Source organism: Xenopus tropicalis, chromosome 6 (assembly GCF_000004195.4).
Source record: "Xenopus tropicalis strain Nigerian chromosome 6, UCB_Xtro_10.0, whole genome shotgun sequence".
Classification (NCBI taxonomy): domain Eukaryota; kingdom Metazoa; phylum Chordata; class Amphibia; order Anura; family Pipidae; genus Xenopus; species Xenopus tropicalis.
In genome coordinates this window covers 25,927,439-25,946,710 of record NC_030682.2, presented here as the reverse complement: position 1 = coordinate 25,946,710, position 19,272 = coordinate 25,927,439, and the positions used below count along the sequence as shown (strand labels likewise).

General features: G+C 42.3%; 2 protein-coding genes across 20 annotated transcripts in view; one reads left to right on the top strand and one right to left on the bottom strand.

Annotated features, from left to right (window-relative positions):
- kiaa1217 (sickle tail protein homolog) overlaps positions 1–7,821 on the top strand; it is a 255,530-nt gene extending 247,709 nt beyond the window's left edge. For 9 of the 16 annotated variants that reach the window (XM_012965644.3, XM_002933147.5, XM_004915438.4 and 6 more), the window contains 5 exons: positions 337–483; positions 1,292–1,405; positions 4,262–5,833; positions 6,212–6,337; positions 6,952–7,524. In XM_012965644.3, the coding sequence (XP_012821098.1) occupies positions 337–483; positions 1,292–1,405; positions 4,262–5,833; positions 6,212–6,337; positions 6,952–7,437 (2,445 nt within the window). In that variant the 3' untranslated portion in view covers positions 7,438–7,524. Of the gene's footprint in view, positions 1–336; positions 484–1,291; positions 1,406–4,261; positions 5,834–6,211 lie in introns of all 16 variants that reach the window. The other 7 variants (XM_012965647.3, XM_012965649.3, XR_001171144.3 and 4 more) reach the window with 6 other exon arrangements.
- A 7,565-nt stretch (positions 7,822–15,386) lies between these two features.
- Positions 15,387–19,272, bottom strand: part of arhgap21 (Rho GTPase activating protein 21) — a 90,640-nt gene continuing 86,754 nt past the window's right edge. For 3 of the 4 annotated variants that reach the window (XM_018094500.2, XM_031903149.1, XM_031903150.1), the window contains 2 exons: positions 18,776–18,804; positions 15,387–17,981 (listed from right to left, as the gene is read on the bottom strand). In XM_018094500.2, coding sequence (XP_017949989.1) covers positions 16,329–17,981; positions 18,776–18,804 — 1,682 coding nt within the window. In that variant the 3' untranslated portion in view covers positions 15,387–16,328. 4 annotated transcript variants of the gene reach the window in all.

The window sequence follows — 19,272 nt, the reverse complement described above, 5'->3', positions numbered from 1 at the left end:
TGATATTAAAGTGCCAACTTGATATAGGGTTCAGTCTCTGTTGTGTCCGCAAACCCTGCTTTAAGCTTTTATAGGCCATCATGATCAACCTACCCCCTAACTACAGTAAGCTCTTGAGGAGGAGTTTGTAGCCGTACATTAATGAGAAGGTTGTTATCTAAAACGCTCTATAATAGTGGTTTCCAAACCCAAGAACCATGAGTGTTTAATACAATCACAGGCATATCTTTCAAAATGACTTGTCCATGGGTTGGTCTACCTGCGCCCACACACTATATTAGGATTCCAGTGCCTGGAAACTCATTGATTCACTCTCTGTTTCTAAACCAAATGTAGGATTCGGAGGAAGCCCTTCCTAAGGTGCCATCAAAGGCAGAAACTGAAGAGCCTCATCTTCAGTCGGTGGAGGCTACAGTCAAGTCTTCTGCCGTAAAGGATGAGGATGAAGAAGAGGAAGGAGCAAGGATTATGGCTGAACTTCAGGTAAACAATTTCGGACAACAATTTCTGGATAAGTTAATTTAGATTCATGTTTAGGTGAATACCATTAAGAGATAATGGGGTGACTATTGGGAAAATATTCCGTATTTATAAGTAATGACAATAGGGCTCATGTATGTCTGCAAGTCCAGCTGCCATCCCTGCACTTTCTCCGTAGTCAGTTGCACGTAACACCACGTTCCATTATTACTTGCATCAAAATGCGCTCCTTGCACTTCCCTGTAGTTGCATTTGGTGCCACTTAGTCCTTCCTGCCTAGTGTTTCAAATTGAGCGCTGCTGCGCCCCTTGACGTAAGGGAACCCTGGAGCTACCACTTTCTCTGAAACAGGTGGGAGCTCCACGGTACCCTTAGCGCCCTGCATTATTTGAAACAGTTTAGTTGCAGTCAAAGGATAGGGAACATGCGTCATTCACAGGCCAATCAGCTGACACCATTACGTCAGACAGACTTTAGAAAATATCCAGTTAAACTTATTTGTGACAAAACGCGCAAGTGCACTAATTTTGGAATATTAGACACGACTGCAGTGAGGAAAAAGCGGTATTATCGGAAGAAACATGGCCATTGCGCTCCAAATTGCACTTTGCTCACTGCACTTGCGGATGTACATTTGCCTTAATGATTATGGGTGCATTGAAAGCCCCTCCATAGGTAACTTAAAAAAAAAGGAATGTTCTGTGTATCTAAAGAGCTCGGCTATCTGTGGCCCAAATAGGATTGTGTGTTGTCTGAGAAGAGATAGCTGTAACCCACAGCCAGTGTTATGTCTGGTGTTTCCATTTGCTAGGCCTTCCAGAAGTGTTCTTTTGTGGATGTAAATCCTAAAAGCCCAAATGAGCTTTCTAAAGCAGATAGCCAAGATTACAGAGCTACAGCTGTAACCCAAGCTAAAGAGAAGAAGGTAACTTTGGCCTGTAGCATGCCCCTAACCTCCTCCTTTGGCCGACTAACACACGTCCCTAACTCCTGTCTTTGTCACCTCAACCACTTTTCAAATGTCCTCTCCCACTTTACTACCAACATAGTTGTTTTTATGTGAATGTAATGAATTGCAAGTAAACCTGAGATATTAACTGTTTGTTCTTCTAGTTTAATTCCTATTTAGTATGTATGACCAAAGGGGAACATGCACTGCTATGGGCACCTAATAACTCTTTTCCCCAAATAGGTTGTATTTTTTCTTATATCTTGTCATATATAAATGGCTGAATTCCCTGAATCCGCCAATGAGAGCTGGTAAAACAGCATCAGAGTGTTGGTTGCACCTAGAAAAAAGTTAGGTTGAGCAACTCACGAATAAATAATGAAATATCCAAACAACCATAAGCGACCATGAGAAACCATAAGAACAAAGACTATTTCTGAAACATCCAATACCGTTTTTTGGATTTTTACAATACTGTTTACTGATAGATGCCCAATAACTGCATGAATTTGAATGAATGTGTCTTTGTATCTTTCCTGCTTACAGAAAAGCTCTGCAGAGACAGAGAATAATATAAAATAATGTTTCTCCTGAACAAGACATTGTTAGTCACCTCCTATAAGGATTTTTTGTGTACCTATGGACACCAAGCTGTGCCTTAATCAGCCTGAGAAATTGTCAATAAAGTGTCATAAGTGACAATAAAACACTATACACTTATAACTGCAGTGTCTGAGCTGCTGTACAATAGAACCCTATAAATACAAATATACATATGAGCAAATGGTTAGTACTGGCATAATATTATTCTCTTCTCTTTATTGGTTCTCTGGAAGTATTCAGATATTGAACATATGGCATATTTGCTCTGTTTTTTTTCTTTTTGTTTGTTTCCTATGCTTAATCTTACAGTAGAAATTAATTCCGTCTATATTCTCTGGATTTAGCCGATTATTGAATCCTGGACAGAGGATTCGGCTAAATATCATACTGAATTTGCAGTGGAATTTTGAGTTTGAAGTGTTTTTCTCTCTGTTTTATATGAGCCGTCGCAACGGAGTTTCTCATACTGCCCCCAGGCAGCAGCCCTGCTTTACATATCAAGTACAAATGATAGGGCGCTACTGATTTTATATTGCCAGTTTCACTTTGGGATGCCTGGGGCCCACTAGAAGATCACAGACCCCCTCTATAAACTACTTTTCCTCTTCTCCTATAATCTATTCTTCTGTCTGTTTCCTATAGAGCAGTGTTCCCCAAACAGTGCCCCGGGGACAACATGTTGCTCCCCAACCCCTTGGATGTTGCTCTCAGTGCCCCCAAACCAGGTAGTTATTTTTGAATTCCTGACTTGGGGGCAAGTTTTGGTTGAATAAAAACAAGATTTCCTACCAAATAAAGCCCCTGTAAGCTGATAGGGTGCATAGAGGCCCCTAATAGCCAATCTTAGCCCTTATTTGGCACTTCCATGAACGTTTATGGTGCTTGTGTTGCTCTCCAAGTCTTTTTACATTTGACTGTGGCTCACGAGTAAAAAAGGTTGGGGATCCCTGCTATAGAGGAATAGGGAATGACCATGAAATAGGTCAAACAAGTAGAAGCAGGAGGGCTCACTGACACCTGGGCCCACAAGAGCTTTCCTGCTACCCTGATAGGCCAGAGCAACTCTGTGTATAGCTTCTAATATGTTTTTGGAGGGCACACCACAAGTACAAACACAAAGCAAAGAAATTGGTGCAAAAGAGAATCTGTTTCCCAAGCCGGCATAGGGGCAAAGAGAATATTGATACAAATGAATGAATTACTCAGTGCACACCTATTCACATACACAATCCCCTTGACAAAGGACTTGGTTCCGAAACGTTGGGGTTTTCTCAATACACACGTGTCTCTTAATAGTGTTAATATTTACTTACTTTATAAAGAGCTTTATATGTTAACATACCATTTGCTTTCTTGAATCTCTGATTTCAAATAGGTGGGCATTGAGTAATTATTGTGTATAGCTTCTAACATTTTTTAAGTGACATTTGTCCAATCAAGTGCAAAATCATGTGCCTAGTGGCTAATCTGTTATACAGAATGTGCCCGACAGTCCTACATGGGTCATCTCCTCTGCTACAAGGGAACATTTCTCATATATCTGGTATTTCATTGGTCATGGGGTGGGAGACTTATATATTTGCAACATTTGAGTTCTCAGTCAAGTTTTTCTTGCAATTTTTATCCTCCATCATTAGCAGATTTACAAAGAAACTCAAAATGGAAAAACTCAATTGCACCAAAATTTGCATTGTTTCATTTGTTTTGAGAAATGTCTAAAAAAAAAAAAAACCAAGGCAATTAAATTTTACATTGCGATTTGATAAAAATTCAAATTTTAATACATTTGGGCCAATGTCAAGAACATATATATATATACTGTAGTGTGGGGCTCGCTATTACTGTATATGTACATTCTATATGTACCCTCTATTGTAAAATATAAGAATATTATGTCACCAAGGATTTTCATGGCCATATACATTTATACAGATCATGGAATTCCATTTCTAATATCCTCATATTTTACTACAGGGGGTATATTATTTATAACAATACACAAGCTTCAGTGAGTCATGTGACAGTAATGACATCACTAAGCACCGCTTATAAGGATATCATTTACAGGATATTCATGGTTCTTGTGTATTATATAACAGTTCCTCAATAGCATAATTTTTCCTTACAATCGTAGCTTGATATAGAAGGTCTGTAGTAGAGTTGGCAGTGAGATAAGATACAGTAAAGTGCAAGTTAATTTACCATCTGATGTTCCCCCCCACCCCCTAGGTTTCAAAAGAGGGTTTAAATGCTGAAAAGCCAGAAGAAAAGTGGAAAATACAAAATCCAGCATCTGAATCTGCAAAAATTAGGCAGGGAGATACTGTAATTGTGAATGAGACCTTCAGTCTGTTTACAGGAAGGGAGAAATATGGTGAGTGCCAAACTGATAAAGAGATCTTACCTGCCCAGGAATGTGAGAAAGGAGATGGGTCCCCACTTGTGAGCCCAGCAATCCTTGAGAAGAGACTCATCAGTTTTAGCACATCAAAAGAAACAGAGAGTGGGATCCCTCAACCCAAAAGAGAAGTGTTAAATGTCAAAGTTGGGGAAATTTTGCATGTAGAAAAGAAGGAAGAGGTGCTAGAAAGTCACATGACAGCTTTAAAGTCATTAAATGAGCATGAAATGCCTTATATGGACATGGGCCAAACTGTTGTATTGAGACCTAAGTCATCGAGAAGAAGTCTTAGTCAACAACAGTCTGATGACTCCAATTCTCCAACTACGTCACCGACTGAAACAACATCTCCAGCAGATAATATTGCGTTCATGATAACTAAAACTAAAGTCCAGGTGCTTTCAACTGGGGAGGTTCAGGACATTGTCAGCCGTAAAGGAGAAGATGTACAAACCTTCAACATTGATAGAGGGAATAACGAGAAAATACTCTCTGGGAATTTAGAAAACATTGGATCTGAAGACCCAGTGGTCTGCACTGACAAGAAACCAGTCATCATCATATTTGATGAACCAATGGATATTAAATCAGCATATAAGAGGCTTTCAACAATATTTGAAGAAGGTGATGACGATCTAGAAAAACACATGTCAGAGGCTAAAATAGACGAAGAAGATGAAGAAGAGGAAGCAGAAGTTCCTTCACCCCAAGAATCGAAAAAGGAGTTACCAATGGAACATACCACAAAAGCATCCTCGGAGAATCCAGGTTTGGAAAACAAGTACAGATTCAACTATCCAACTTTAGCCGAAATGAAAAAGACCATCTTCGAAGACGCCAATGCCATACAGACCCATTTCACAGAGGAAGACAGGTCTGAAGCTTCCGATGATCAGCTTGGTCAAAGGCAGGATGTCAAGAAAAAATTCAAGTTTAAATTTCCCAAAAAACAGCTCGCTGCGCTGACTCAAGCAATCCGGACAGGGACAAAAACTGGTAAGAAAACATTACAGGTTGTGGTCTACGAAGAGGAAGAAGAAGCAGATGGGACTATAAAACAACACAAAGAAGCAAAGAGATTTGAAATTGCAAGATCAAGTAGCAAAGAGGACAATGCCAAATACGGCGCAGAAGCAGTGGGACTTGAGACGGACATTCAGGCGTCACGGACAGATGAGATTAAAAGAACCACCTACAAGATTCTAGACAGTCTTGAGCAAACCATAAAGCAGCAGGAAAACCTGATGAGCGAAATGGCACCCATAATAGGGGCAGAGGCTTTAGAATCTAGAGAGAAATGTAAAGTCTCCAGTGACATCAAGACTGGTGCAGCGGAACCAGTGGAAGAACCAAAACCTGTTGTAGAGACTCCTTCCTCCATCCCTACTGCAGCACGTAAGGTACCTCTACAAACAAAGCCTCGTGTCTAACACTGATCCAATCATGGTGAACAGTTGGTGGCTAATGAGTTGATTGCTGTTGTTCAGGTGGCTGGCTTTCCTGTAGGTGTCTAACACACTGTTGGTTTAATATATTTGTTACCTTGGTGATGGGCAAATCAAATACGATCAATGACACTTGTGTTTGCAATGATTCTGATAAATCAATGTCACGATTGCTTGTTGCTTTCTGACCATAACCCTGAAATGTTTCCTTTTGCATGACTAAAGACGGGTTTGATGTTGGCAGGGCATGGCGTGGGCACGGTCTTTGATAGAATGTCTGATTTCTGATATTAGTCATTATTTCTGTCTCTTTCCCTTTGGTTGTTCCTCTAGGGTTCCAGTGGAGGAGCACAAACCAGCAGAATGCCAATCCCAATGTCTTCTAAAAGTAGGCAAGCAAACGTGGACAAAAGTAGCAAACAGCCCAAACTGCAGGAGCCGCAGCGCCAATACAGACAGGTAGTTTTACCATAGGCCATCCCTTGGGAAGGACTTATGCTTCTAAACTTCAAGCCACGTAACAGACTAAACATATCCGAAACAAGGATTGTTTGCTTTCTCGATTCTTTAGCTAAAACACCTGGATCTGGTGGCATGAAAACAAAAACCCTCTCTCACTTTTACCATACTTATGCATGCCCGCAGTAAAACATCTATTGCTTTGTTCAACCTCGAGACATTCGGCTACAATGAACGAACAGGACATAACTTTGTATGGTAACGCAGCACTTGAAAGGGGTAACTGATGCGTGCCTGGGGGTTAAGCTCTTCAGTACTAACCTGGGTATGTTCAGTGCACTGCACTAATGGCTTATTGTCTCACCTTCATTCTCTACTATTAATCCATACGCATGACCAGTGTAGGAAAGGAGTCACACGTTGGTTGACAATGACTAGCCTTTGCTTCCTGGTACCTGACTTAACCCTGTTAGCTAAACTCTCACTTTGCTCTTAAAGATTCCTCTGAGGGGACAAAAAGGTGTATCTGTACATGGGACTTTTCTCCATTGCCTTTACTGGTGTATTTCATGAAGTGTTTTGACAAACCTGTATCCTGCCATCTTTATTTGCAGGCTAACGGAGGTACTAAGAAAGCTGGTGGGGATGTTAAGGCTTCTGCCCCTTCTTTATCTGTTTCTAAGATTCCAGGCCTTTCCTCTAACACTGGGAAAAGTGGCTCTGTGCCTGCTCAGTCTAGCGAGACCTCTAACCCCCCTAATCCCTCTGTCAAGTCACATGTTGCCAATTCTAACCCCCAAGCTAGCCGCACCGCTAACCCTTCAGCCCTTGTACGTCCTGCTCACAATGGCTCATCCAAACTTCAGCCCCCGCCTACATATAAAGGTCACCATCTTTCATTCTCACCGCAGGCCTCAAATGGCAGACCAGCTCTTCCCTCTACTACTGCTTCTAGTTCTTCTCCCCCTTCTTCTGTCTCTCCCACTTCACTGACTCAAGGTGTGAAGAGCATCCGCACAATCCATACACCTAGCTTCACCAGCTACAAGTCACAGAACGGAAGTGCAAGCAAAGGCCTGAATGCCAAGGAGACCTCTTAGGCCCACCATGTCTGTTACTAGGTCTGCCGCCGCGTGCCAACAACTCCACCTTCTGCAGCTCAAATGCACCAGTCACCGACTAACAGCCAAACCTGCCGCCATTGTAATTCAACCACCTCCTATCTGTGTGCAGAGTCATGGAGATAGACAACTAATACACGTGTGTGTGTGTAAATATTCATGTATGTGTGCATGTGTGATGAACAGGCGAGAGAAACGAGATTGCGAGGACAGAGATTATTTTATATTAAATATTTTTTAACTATGAAGTCTGCAACAACAACAAAACAAACGCTAGCGTGAAATTTTATCTGCAAAAAAAAGGCTATTTTCTTTTACTTTAATGCTGGCTACAATTAAAGATTTCTATTTTTATCAACTGTACATCACGTTGCTTTAATGATCATTTTACCATTATATTTTCATACTGATACAGTGTATTTTGTTTGAAGAATCAAGCAGATAAACTGGGTTAGCCAGTAATATATATTGGGTTAACCAGTGGCATACGAGCTTGCCAGGCTGACTCTGGTAATGACTTAGATTAGGGTCTGGTTGGAGGTTTAGGGGTGCAGTTCCCCAGTTGGGCTTTATGGTCCCTAGCCTGCCCTTATAAGATGTCCTTCAGGCCCAGACTGGCAATCTGTGGGTCTGGCAAATGCCAGAGGGGCTGCTGTAAGATGCCATAGACACTCACTATTTATTGGGCTGGGGGGGGGGGCTGTTTGGGCCTCTTAGTACTTGGGGTGCCAGGGCCTATTTTGAATCCCAGTCCAGACCTGATGTTCTCCCTTCAATAGGATCTGCCTTTCAGCCCTGGGCATAAGATATAATCAGCCTATAGACAGCTTTGCCCTTGGGTATCCGAGTTCGGCCAGTGTCCTCCCATACCCAGGATTTCTTCTCAGTTCATGGATACGGCTCCCTGCTCACTGCCTTTGGATTTCATTTCAAATTCGATTTGCAGCTAAAAAGACAATTGGGAATAAAATGACTTATTTATCAAGTTCTACTTTTTCTAGTTGCTGCCTTGGGGTTTGGAAAATGTTAGGGGGGGCTACAGAGTGATACTAAAGAAAATGTAAAACCCTAAAACATTCACGTAGAAATGCTCTTCTAAGAACATTTCTGATCTACATATTTTTTTTCTAGTTTTCAAAATAGTCATAGTTTTTAAACTGGTAATAGGATGAATCTGAAACAACAGCACCACCTGCTGTTCATTTCGTCCCACTGCATTCGATTAAGTTGTATGGGTTGACCCAGGACCCAGGTTTACCAATGGCAGGTTCAGGTTGGGTGTGGGTCAGATTGGGGAGGTGCACTCCCTCCTCTGCTCCCCTGTCTTGGAACCTAAGCCTCGCACACCTAAGCCTGGCACACCAAAGCCAGGCACACCTAAGCCTCGCACACCTAAGCCTCGCACACCAAAGCCAGGCACACCTAAACCAGGCACAGAAGCAGTGTATAAAGCGGAAAGATGCGGGTACCAGTTGGGGTTTCAGGTCCTACAATGGCAACATTTTGTGGGTTAGGGTCGGGTGTGGGTTGAGCTTTCCCTGCCTGGTACATCACTACCACAGCTGACTAAACACTAATATAGTGGGAAAAGCAGCATCATGTGCTATTGCTCTGCTCAGAAAATGAAGTTAAAGAACAAGGAAGAGTCATGTGACTTTGCTCTGGTCAGTTAGAAACAGAGCCACATTACAGCTTTTCTCAGGAAATTCATTTTCAGCATTTCAGTCAGCTCAAATGAACAGCAGGTGGCGCTGGTGGAAAATTCCTTGTATCAGTTTAAAAACTACAGGTATGGGATCCCTTATCCAGAAACCAGAAAGCTTGATTTCTTTTTTCTCTGTAGTAATAAAACAGTACCTTGTAATTGATCCCAACTAAGATGTAAATAATCCTTATCGGAGGCAAAACAATCCTATTGGGTTTAATTAATGTTTATATGATTTTTAGTAGACTTAAGGTATGGAGATCCAAATTACGCAAAGACCTCTTATCCGGAATACCCTTGGTCCCAAGCATTCTGGATAATGGATCCTATACCTTTACTACTATCTTGAAAACTAGGGAAAAAAAGTTTTTAGAAGAGCGCTCTGGGCTATTTCACATTTTAAATGAACATTCCCTTTTAAATTTCTTTTTAGACATGCCAACAAAACAAGTTTAGGGAGGGGCTTAGGATGCGTGTATATAGATTTCCATTGATTGTACCAGGGGTGCCCAACATGTGGCCTACAAGTGTCCCTCCAGCACGCGTTTGTTGAGCCACATCTCCCAGCAGCCATTCTGTCGGTGTAATGCTGGGAGTTGTAGTTGGCTAACGTGGGGTTGGAGGAACTCCCAGTGGCGCAGCTTGAACACCCCTGCTCCATCCAGCGTGTAATTGCCTTCATACCGGCCCCATCCTGTGCATGATAACAGCGCCATAAAGAGAGAGAGAAACGGGGGGAAAAGCTGGAAAACTGTTTGCACATTATTATAATTATTTTTTTTGTAAATGGATGAATTTGTATAACTAATGTAACAAATATCTATGATGAGCAGATCTCTTTTCTGAAATAAAAAAAAAGTGCTGTACAGTATGTTCCTTTTTGTTGGATATTTCTATGTATTCTGCCTCCACATCAACACACACAATATCCTTCCTAAATCCGGTCGTATTGCCGTATCATTCCAAGGGGCAGTAGGGGAGGGGCACACGTACAACTTGCCACACTTTTCACACTTTCCACGATTCCCTGGGATGAGCACATACGGGCGGGGCGAAGACCCCCACTTTCTGGATAAATACTGAGCTGCCTGAATTCAACAGTTGTGTAAATGAGGGGCAGGCTGGGGGCCCGCCCAGGCACACAGTGCCAAGGAACCCAGTCATTCCCACTTGCCCTATGGTACGGCTGCTTTGCACCTTGCATCAGATATTTTGTTGAAGATAGCAGCTGCCATTTTAGCTGAGGCTCAGTAGCTTCCTGCTGCTGCTCTAGCCATTGGTAGCTCAGATTACACAGAGTTGGGAGGAGGAGCAAATTCTGATAGAGGACTCTGTCAGGTTTCTGTGAGTGCTTACGGCTGTATTTACATAGACCTTTATGATAAAGCTTACTTAGTTTTTTACCTTAACTTCTCCTTTAAAGATATACACACTTTTAATATGTTATCTTGAGTGAACATTCAGATAGAGTTCAATCAATGTAAAGAACACAGAACTTGTGTAAAATTGCTCTTCAGAGCATTTTACATTTATTTTATTTTACATCTTATAATGTTAGCAGTTTTGACATTGCTAATATTATGAATCTGTAACCTCAGCACACCTGGGGTCTGGGTGAGGGCCTGGCAGGGGTAAATATGGGCCCCGCCTAGTTGCCTCAATACAGGGAACACGGGGCTGGGGTACGAATCACAAAGTATATTAAGCCAATAGTTATATGGAAAATACATAGGGGAAAGGCCTTACTGTGACAGTTGCACCACTGATCCAGTATAATTACCAGGGAATGTTATATTGTATCGTTATCGTTAATTCCAAAGCTGCTGGGTGAATGAACTGAAAGAATCCCGGCTTGTGAAGTTTATATTTGTTACATGTATTACCCACATTTGGTCACTAGAGGGTGCCTTGACACTCACTCTTTATTGGCTTTTTTTATACAACGTTGAAACTTTCTGTACCTGTTTTTTTTACTGATTTATTTCTGATGATGTTGCTCTGCTCAGGCCATGAAGTTAGTGAGCAGGGAAGGGTCTGCTGTAGTCAGGAAGCCAAAATAACCAGCAGGTGGTGCTGTTTCATGTCAAATTCATTATGAACTGCTAATATCTTGGAAACCAGAACCAGTTTATGCGTTTATGAAAGTGCTCTGTGCAATTTTACAAAATTTGTTTTCAGGGTTTACATTTCCTATAAAGGGTTTACATTTCCTATAATGCTTAATTCCTGTCTCTCTAAAATCTCAAAGGGAACATATCAGGCATATCAGGAACCTGCTGATTCCAAGATTAATTTGTAAAAGAAATTCTGCAAATACCATCAGCTCTGTGTGGCAAGATAATTCAGCCCAGGAAGTGGTGTAAATGTATTTCTGCAAACTTAGGGGATAGCGCAGGTCTATGTGCCCCCCAGGCAGCACATTGTTCTTTGCACAACTCACTTCCGGCATGAAAAGTCCCAAATAACGTGCACAAACCCATGATATTATTCAGGTTAACTTCATGCACATCCCACGGAATGGTAACACTCTGCTTGGAATGTGCTAGTGGCCTTGTATGTTGTATTGTGGTGACATCTAGTGGAAAACACCTGCATTGGATTTATAGTCACATCTTCTCTAAGGGTTGCCGGAACATGCAGGGAAATACCTGGGTGCATGAATTAAACCTGCAGGTCCTGTTTAGGATGAATGGGTGGAATGTGGGCAGGATGGGACGGTACAGCGCTGCGGAATATGTTGGCGCTTTATAAATAAATGTTAATAATAATAGGGTATGTAGAGTGGCAAATGATCTCCAGACTGCCAAGGCCAAAGGACGCTACTCGGTTCTCATTCTCCTAGACCTTTCCTCTGCTTTTGATACTGTCGACCATTCTGTCCTTATGCAGATTCTCTATTCTCTGGGTATCCGGGATCAGGCTGCATCCTGGTTTTCTTCCTATCTCTCTAACCGCTCCTTCTCTGTCGCTCTTACTAACAAATCCTCTACCCCGGTTCCGCTTAGTGTGGGGGTGCCTCAGTGCTCTGTGCTTGGCCCTTTGCTGTTCTCCCTGTACACTCTCTCTCTAGGAGACCTTATTTCTTCTTGTCTTAAATATCACTTAAATGCAGATGCACCCAGATATATTTAGACACCCCTGCACTAACCTCTGATGTTCAAACCCAGACTGCTACCTGTCTCCTGGCTATCTCCTCCTGGATGAACCGATGCCAGCTCAAACTTAACCTAGCTAAAACAGAGCTCATGGTCTTCCCGCCCAAACCTAAGCCTCACTTACGCTCTCTAGCATGGATGCCTGTTAAGCAAAGGATAGCTTACAGAATCCTGCTTTTCATTCAAAGCCCTTCACTCATCTACTCCTCACTACATTTCTTCACTGGTCTCCCTGCAGGTTCCTGGTCATCTCCTCCGCTCCTCTCAGAGCCTCCGTCTTTTTACACCATCCACACCCACTGCGATCTCTCGTCTTAAACCTTTCTATCTCGCTGCTCCTTCCCTCTGGAACTCTATCCCTGAATCCCTCCGCAGGGAAAACTCACCCACTCTCTTTAAGATAAAGCTCAGCTGTTCCCTTCTGGAGCACTAAAACATTATTTTGCCCAGTCCTGCGCTTAAGGGCAAATGCCCATACCTGATGCACTCTTACCTTCCAGTTTGTGCCTGTATGTTACCCAACCACTCAGATTGTAAGCTCTACGGGGCAGGGACCTCCTTCCTACTGTGTCTCATACCACATGGCACTTATTCCCTGTGTATTTATACTTTTTTTATTGTATTTATTATATCACTTGTCCTCCCTGTGTGTAACTGTGTATCCTGTAAGACTGTACAGCGCTGCATTCCCTTGTGGCGCTTTATGAATAAAGTTATACTTACATACATACATAGGGAGCCATGGGGGATAGTAGCCGTATGCACATTGCACACTGATATGTTGAACACATAAGGGACAGTCACTTGGTTTCTGCCTCCTATAAAGGGAGATAAACATTGTGCTAAGGTGAAATTAATGTGATATCTAAAATAAGACTTAAGTGTAAAAATTGCCCTAAAATCAAATTGCCCAATACAGAGGAAACCAAGCCTGCAGCCACAGGTCGGCACTCCACTGTCTAAAATGCATTTTTCCCCAATGTAATTGCCAGTGAACACTAAGATGCATTTGCCTACAACAACCCGTACACAACGCGCTGATATGGACGAAGGTCTTGTCCCCTTGGGATACACTATTGAAGCTGCGGTGCATTTTCCCATGCATTTGAGTCTGAATGTGCTCCAGTTAGGGTTGCCACCTATCCTGTTTTGGCCCAGACGGCCCCTTGAAAAACCAGGATAAACGGTCTGCCCGGTGTCTAACATTCAGAAAACCAGACAGAAACCCTCTGAATTGCTCCCAACGTCATTACATATTTATGATTTTCATGAGGTCTCTGACACCAACATAGGTGGCGACCCTGGCCCCTGTACATGGGGTTGAAGGACTGTATGTTGTTAGAAAGGGCTGCCACATCTATGATACTGGGATACAAGAACTCCATCAGCTACAAGCTGGATTATGTAAATCTGATCTGTAGATATTACATCTGTGCCAGGGGCACTGGGCCTAAATCACTCTCCTCTGGGAACACTAGGCCTGCATGGAGCACACTGGGCACGTAGCATTTGCTTCATTTACTAATCAGTGACTTGAACACACAGGTTGGTGCAACCCGGAACTATCATATCAACTATCAACATAGCATATTTATTAACTAATGGATTGATCAGATATACAATTTATATCACACACAGTTCCTAAGTTACTCAACAGTTGCCCTATTTGTAGCTTTAGTGTAAACACTTCATGGGCATCTGCCACCTTCCCTAATGAACTGCTGCCCAACTTCAGCACCCGGGGTGGGGCACTGCCATACGAGGTGAAGCCATGGGATAGTGAGGTGGAATCTATCACTTTGGATCAGTAAAACTGTCATGTTAGGTGGAGCCTTGTTCATTTAAAAAAAATAAATAAAAATTATATATTAAGACCAATGGAACTGTGGCCCCTCAGGATAATAATATTGGGTCAGGTGCAGACAAGTTCCTGCTTGGCTTATAATCCAACCTAAAAATGATCTTTAAAGATTGAGAGAGCCAACACATTCTTTTTCTTTCTTGCAAAGAGCTGAAGGTGTAGATACTTCCTTGGCTCCAACCTTGGGCAGCTCTCCTCAGTAGATGGCTATACATGAACAGACTTGGTCAGGCGATTTTGACCCAGCCGTCCAACCTATTTTATACTGCTTAATCATGTTTAGTGCAGGGGAATATACTCGTGTACTCATATCTTTAGGGCAGAGCTGGCCAACTTGCAGCCCGCGGACCCACCTGTCTTAAAATGATTGGCCGGCGTGTTGGTCTGAGTTATGTTAATCTTTTCTTGTGAAGTTTTTATAAAAAAAAAAAAAAGAAACAAAAACCCACAGTCATAGGGAGGGGTACAGGCTGGGGGCTAGAAAATAAAGGCCATGGCTTAGGAATAGGAGATTCAGTGACGTACTAAACGTTAATATAAAGGTCAGCAACACTAATGCTTGCACCACCTATTACTTCCCATTGGCTAAAAATGCCCCCGGGCTTAGGGAACGGTTCCAAATCATATTATTATATTAAAAACCATGAAAAGGTGCATATTTTTTAATTGATGCAGAGCTGTCTGCATCACTTTTCAAAACCCGGAAGTGATGTCACGCGCATGAGTAAAATCACTGCTAAAGCTGAAAAATTCTACCCGCACATGTGCAAATGCATCAAGTGAATTCACCCAGTACTTACTGCCAAACGCACTCTGAATTAGCCACATGACTTGCGGAGGTTTCAGAAAAATTGGGAGACTGCTGCTGGAGGACGGGGAGGACACACGCCAAAATCTGGTAAACTCTCAAATAGGAAGGGGGGTTGACTTCTGTTGGTGTATATTGCAAATATGCCTGAAATTATGTTTACTTTTCAAAAAGCTTAAGTTGCGTTTGGGTAGAGTTCCCCTTTATTGATTTCAGGCAAGATATGGGGGACAATGTGAATTTGGGAGTTTTTCTATTTGTTTGGGCTCCTAAAAGAACATGCAGTGTTAAATGTCATAATCCACCCACGTGCCACTGTCCTTAACTTCCTTCCTTCCTGGTTACTGGGAATAAAGGGCAAGATAAATGTATTTATGGGAAAAAAAAAAAAAAAAAAAGATCACCAAAGACTTTTATTTCCAGTGTTTTTACGTGGGTGTGCTGCTCACAGGCATGGTACAAGATTTTATTGGGACTTCATGCAGAATTATATTCCTTTGCAATAAAAGAAACCAATTCACTATCTACATGCCTATTGTACAACATTTATATCAAATCTGGTATCTGAAGAAAAGATACACATTTAGTATATACATTTAAGTTACTGTATCTTACAGAAAGATTAAAAATTCAAGTCACATAAAACTCAAAACGGTATTAAAAGTTTGCGTATAAAACTGGGAGATCTGACTGGAATGCGTAGGAATGGAAGCTCGGAATCCACCTGTTAAAATCTGTAAAACTGGACGAAAATGGATCACGGATCAAACGTTACAGACTTGTTCACAGTTAACGTTTTTTTGGGTTTTTTTTCTCGAATTAGCGTGTAACAATATGGCACCCTAGCGAACCGGATGAATTCAGAATGAGGCACTTTTACTTGGGGCCAGGGATCTGAAGCGCTTGGTTCTCCCAACGGGTAAACTCCCATCATCCCTTAATAGGAAAACAGCTAGCAAGGGATTCTGGGTAGAGACTCAGGCTGCAGATCCCTGACATTGGAGCTAACTCAGAAGGATGGGTGTTATAGTGGCAGATAATGAAGTAGCAAACACGACTAGCAGTGTGTACAAAGAAGAATTTATCTCCAAATTAATTGTTCAGATTTTGTGAGAACTTCCATTAAAAAAAGAGAAAAAAACAAAAAAAAAACAAAACAGTTAATTCTGTCAATGACATGTTCGTCTGGCTGCAGCTAAGCTCTGTGAAGACGTTCCACAGGGCCTATGAATGAATCCAGCCCTAAAAAGGCTGAAAAAAAAAAAATACAAAATAAAGTTCAGGCACAAGATATACATGTAAATCAACTAGAAGCTATTCAACTGCAACTGTGGGGAGCCTTTAAAGGTACTGGTAAAATCGAGATCTGACGACTTGAGTACCGGAGAGTTTATGGGGGTGGGCATCGACGGCAGGACTGAAGTTGTTTTTGTTTTTGCTCTGGAAGCTGTCGCCGTTCATTTGATCGTCAGGCGGGGGCGCTGTTCCTTGGGATGGGCTTTCGCTTCCAGCAGTAACGATGGCTGTGCTTACTTGGGAGGGAGATGATGCCGGCGGCGGAGGACTGGGAGAGGCTGGCTCCTTCTGACTGGTGGCGTCACTAATGCGTTTCTCTTCAGGTTCCACCATGCTGAGTTCAGATGTGCTAGTACGTAAACGTTCCCGGGCAAGCCAGTCGGAAATGGAGAGGTCCTGAGAAGGACACTTTGGCTTCAAGCGATCCACAGCAGAAAGTTCAGCTTCCTTAGAACTTGGCTCATTGATTTTCCAAGCATTTAAAACGCTGATTTCAGCAAAGTCTCTCTGTCCCCCAAGTGTGTGCCTCCTCCGAATGTTTTTCTTCTTTCGGGTCTCAGCAGCCTGTGCTTTTTGACTTCCTATTCCAAACATGTCATCTGCAGATGCTTTAAGGCGCAGTTTCAGCCTCTCTGTTATCTTAATTCTCCAGGCCGGCTCTTCAGGCTCATTATTGGTTGTGGTGTCCCCAATGCTTAGGGACCTACCTTTCTTCACCGCCTCCTGCGCATCTGACAGGGTTTCCTCGTTTTTGCTCTCAGCAGAACATTCACTATCTGTCTTTTGTCGTATGGATTTTTTTCTCGATAAAGTGTCACATTCAATAAGTTTATGAGAGCTAAATCTTCGTCTGTCCATCCTTGGAGTTATACTCCCTTCTGTGCAGCTGGGACTTCCTTCTGAGTTCACTTGAACATTCCTCGTTGGCTCTTCCACTTTGCTCCGATGTTGCCTGTCGAAAGCAATGCTTGAAGCAAATATGGGGAAGTCATTTTCACTATCCGTTTCCATTGGCCGGCCCTCACTAATAAGTTCACTTCTCTCATCATCGGCTTCCTCTCCTTTGCTTTCTGCCACAGACTGGACCTCTGGGCTGATCAGATTTTGGTCTAACCCAGTGATGTATATAGTTGATGATGTTGTAGAGTAATCGGAGGTGATGGAGCTCACATCCGCTGTTAGGAAATCACTGCCTTTCAATTCAGGACTAACCACTTTGGGTTTTGACCTTTGCGCAGAGGCTTGGGATGAAGTGCTAAGCATAGTTCCTGAGTCAGACATGCTTTCTTCCATTTGGAAGCTTATTTGTGGGATGTTTTTGTCATCTGGTGGTAGCCTATGATTCACTATTGGGGGTTCTGAAAGCTTTGGGGGGCAAGGAGAAGTGGCTTCAGAATGCATTATGTCTTTTTCTAGCTTATCTTCCTTAATTATATTTGTGCCCTTAATGTTGTCAGCATCTTTTAATGAAAGTGCATTGGCTTTCAGGTCCACATCCTTATCAACATTTTGTTTGTCTGGCCTCTGAAACTCCACTTGCAATAGCTCCTTTTGATAAAATACATTATCAAGCTCATCTTCTGAACTGCTTGGCTGGGGTTTATCCCTTTGTTTCTTTCTCTTGCGACTGGCTGCAGCGAACAGAGAAGACACTAGCAGCTCTCTGCTATACTGATCTTTCCCAGAGCCCCAAGAACCCTACAAGGAGGACAGGAAATACACAGTTAACATTCTTTCCAAACAGAAAAACCTCATTTATAGCAATAGTGCAAAATAATGCATGTAATTAAACTGAATTACACCCTGATGATAGAAACTATCATTCTTGCTTCCAAAACCATTCCACACAAGTTATACTTTAATGTGGTTTCTATCAAATTACTAATACTGTATCCTTATTCTGTACTGCTTACATAGTTACACACAGTAGTTTTACAGCATAGTGTTTATAAATACTATTATTCCTATACTTTTTATTTTGATGTACCTACTTCCTAAGAGCCCATTGAAGGCTTCATTGTAGCTAGAGCTGCTTAATGTTTAAAGGTGCCCGTGTATGGCCACCTTAACATCTGCATTCATAAAAAATATCTACCCGTTGATTAGACCAGGGATCCCAAACCTTTTTTACCTGTGAGCCACATTCAAATGTAAAAAGTGTTGGAAAGCAACACAAGCATGGAAAATGTTCCTGGGGTTACAAATAAGAGCTCTGATTGGCCATTTGGTAGCCCCTATATAGGCTGGTAGCCTACAATGACCCTCTGTTTGGCACTACACCTGGTTTTTATGCAACCAAACTTTCCCAAAAGCCAGGAATTCAAAAATAACTACCTGCTTTGAGGCCATTGGGAGCAACAAGGGACTGGTGAGCAACATGTTGCTCTTGTGCCACTGGTTGGGGATTAATGGATTAGACAATGAGCTGCCTGGTTAGTGATGAGAGGATTGCTGAATAAATGATAAAGATGCAAGCTTGTGATGCTGTTTACCTTAGATTTTGCCGAGTCACTAGCCGAATCTGTGAAGAAGCAAAAGATAAAGGGTAAATGTCACACAAAGGCAGAAGGCACTACAGTAACAACTAATGCTGCGCATCATGGAAAGGACAAGCACAGAACAAAATGTGTCAAAGCAAAAGAAAACAAAGGGGATAGTTATAGCTCACAAAGATGCAAGCTGCACCACAGAAAGCCACCGCCATGAAAGGATGCTGTGAATTGTAGGCAGAACCAGCTCAATGATAGGAATGGCAAGGAACCCTGTTCTTCAAAATAAAAACAGAGACACTGACATTTAAAGACCTGTTCAAAGAACAAGGATCTATTGGGGGGGGGGGGGGGGGGGGTTAGGGTTGTTCTACATAATTCTATATCCTAAACAGAGGCACTAAACATTCATGCTGATCTCATTTGGCTTGTGCATTTGAAAACCTGAGTCCCAAGACGCAAAAGCCCTAATTTCACTTTCACGTCGTATTTCAGAGCCT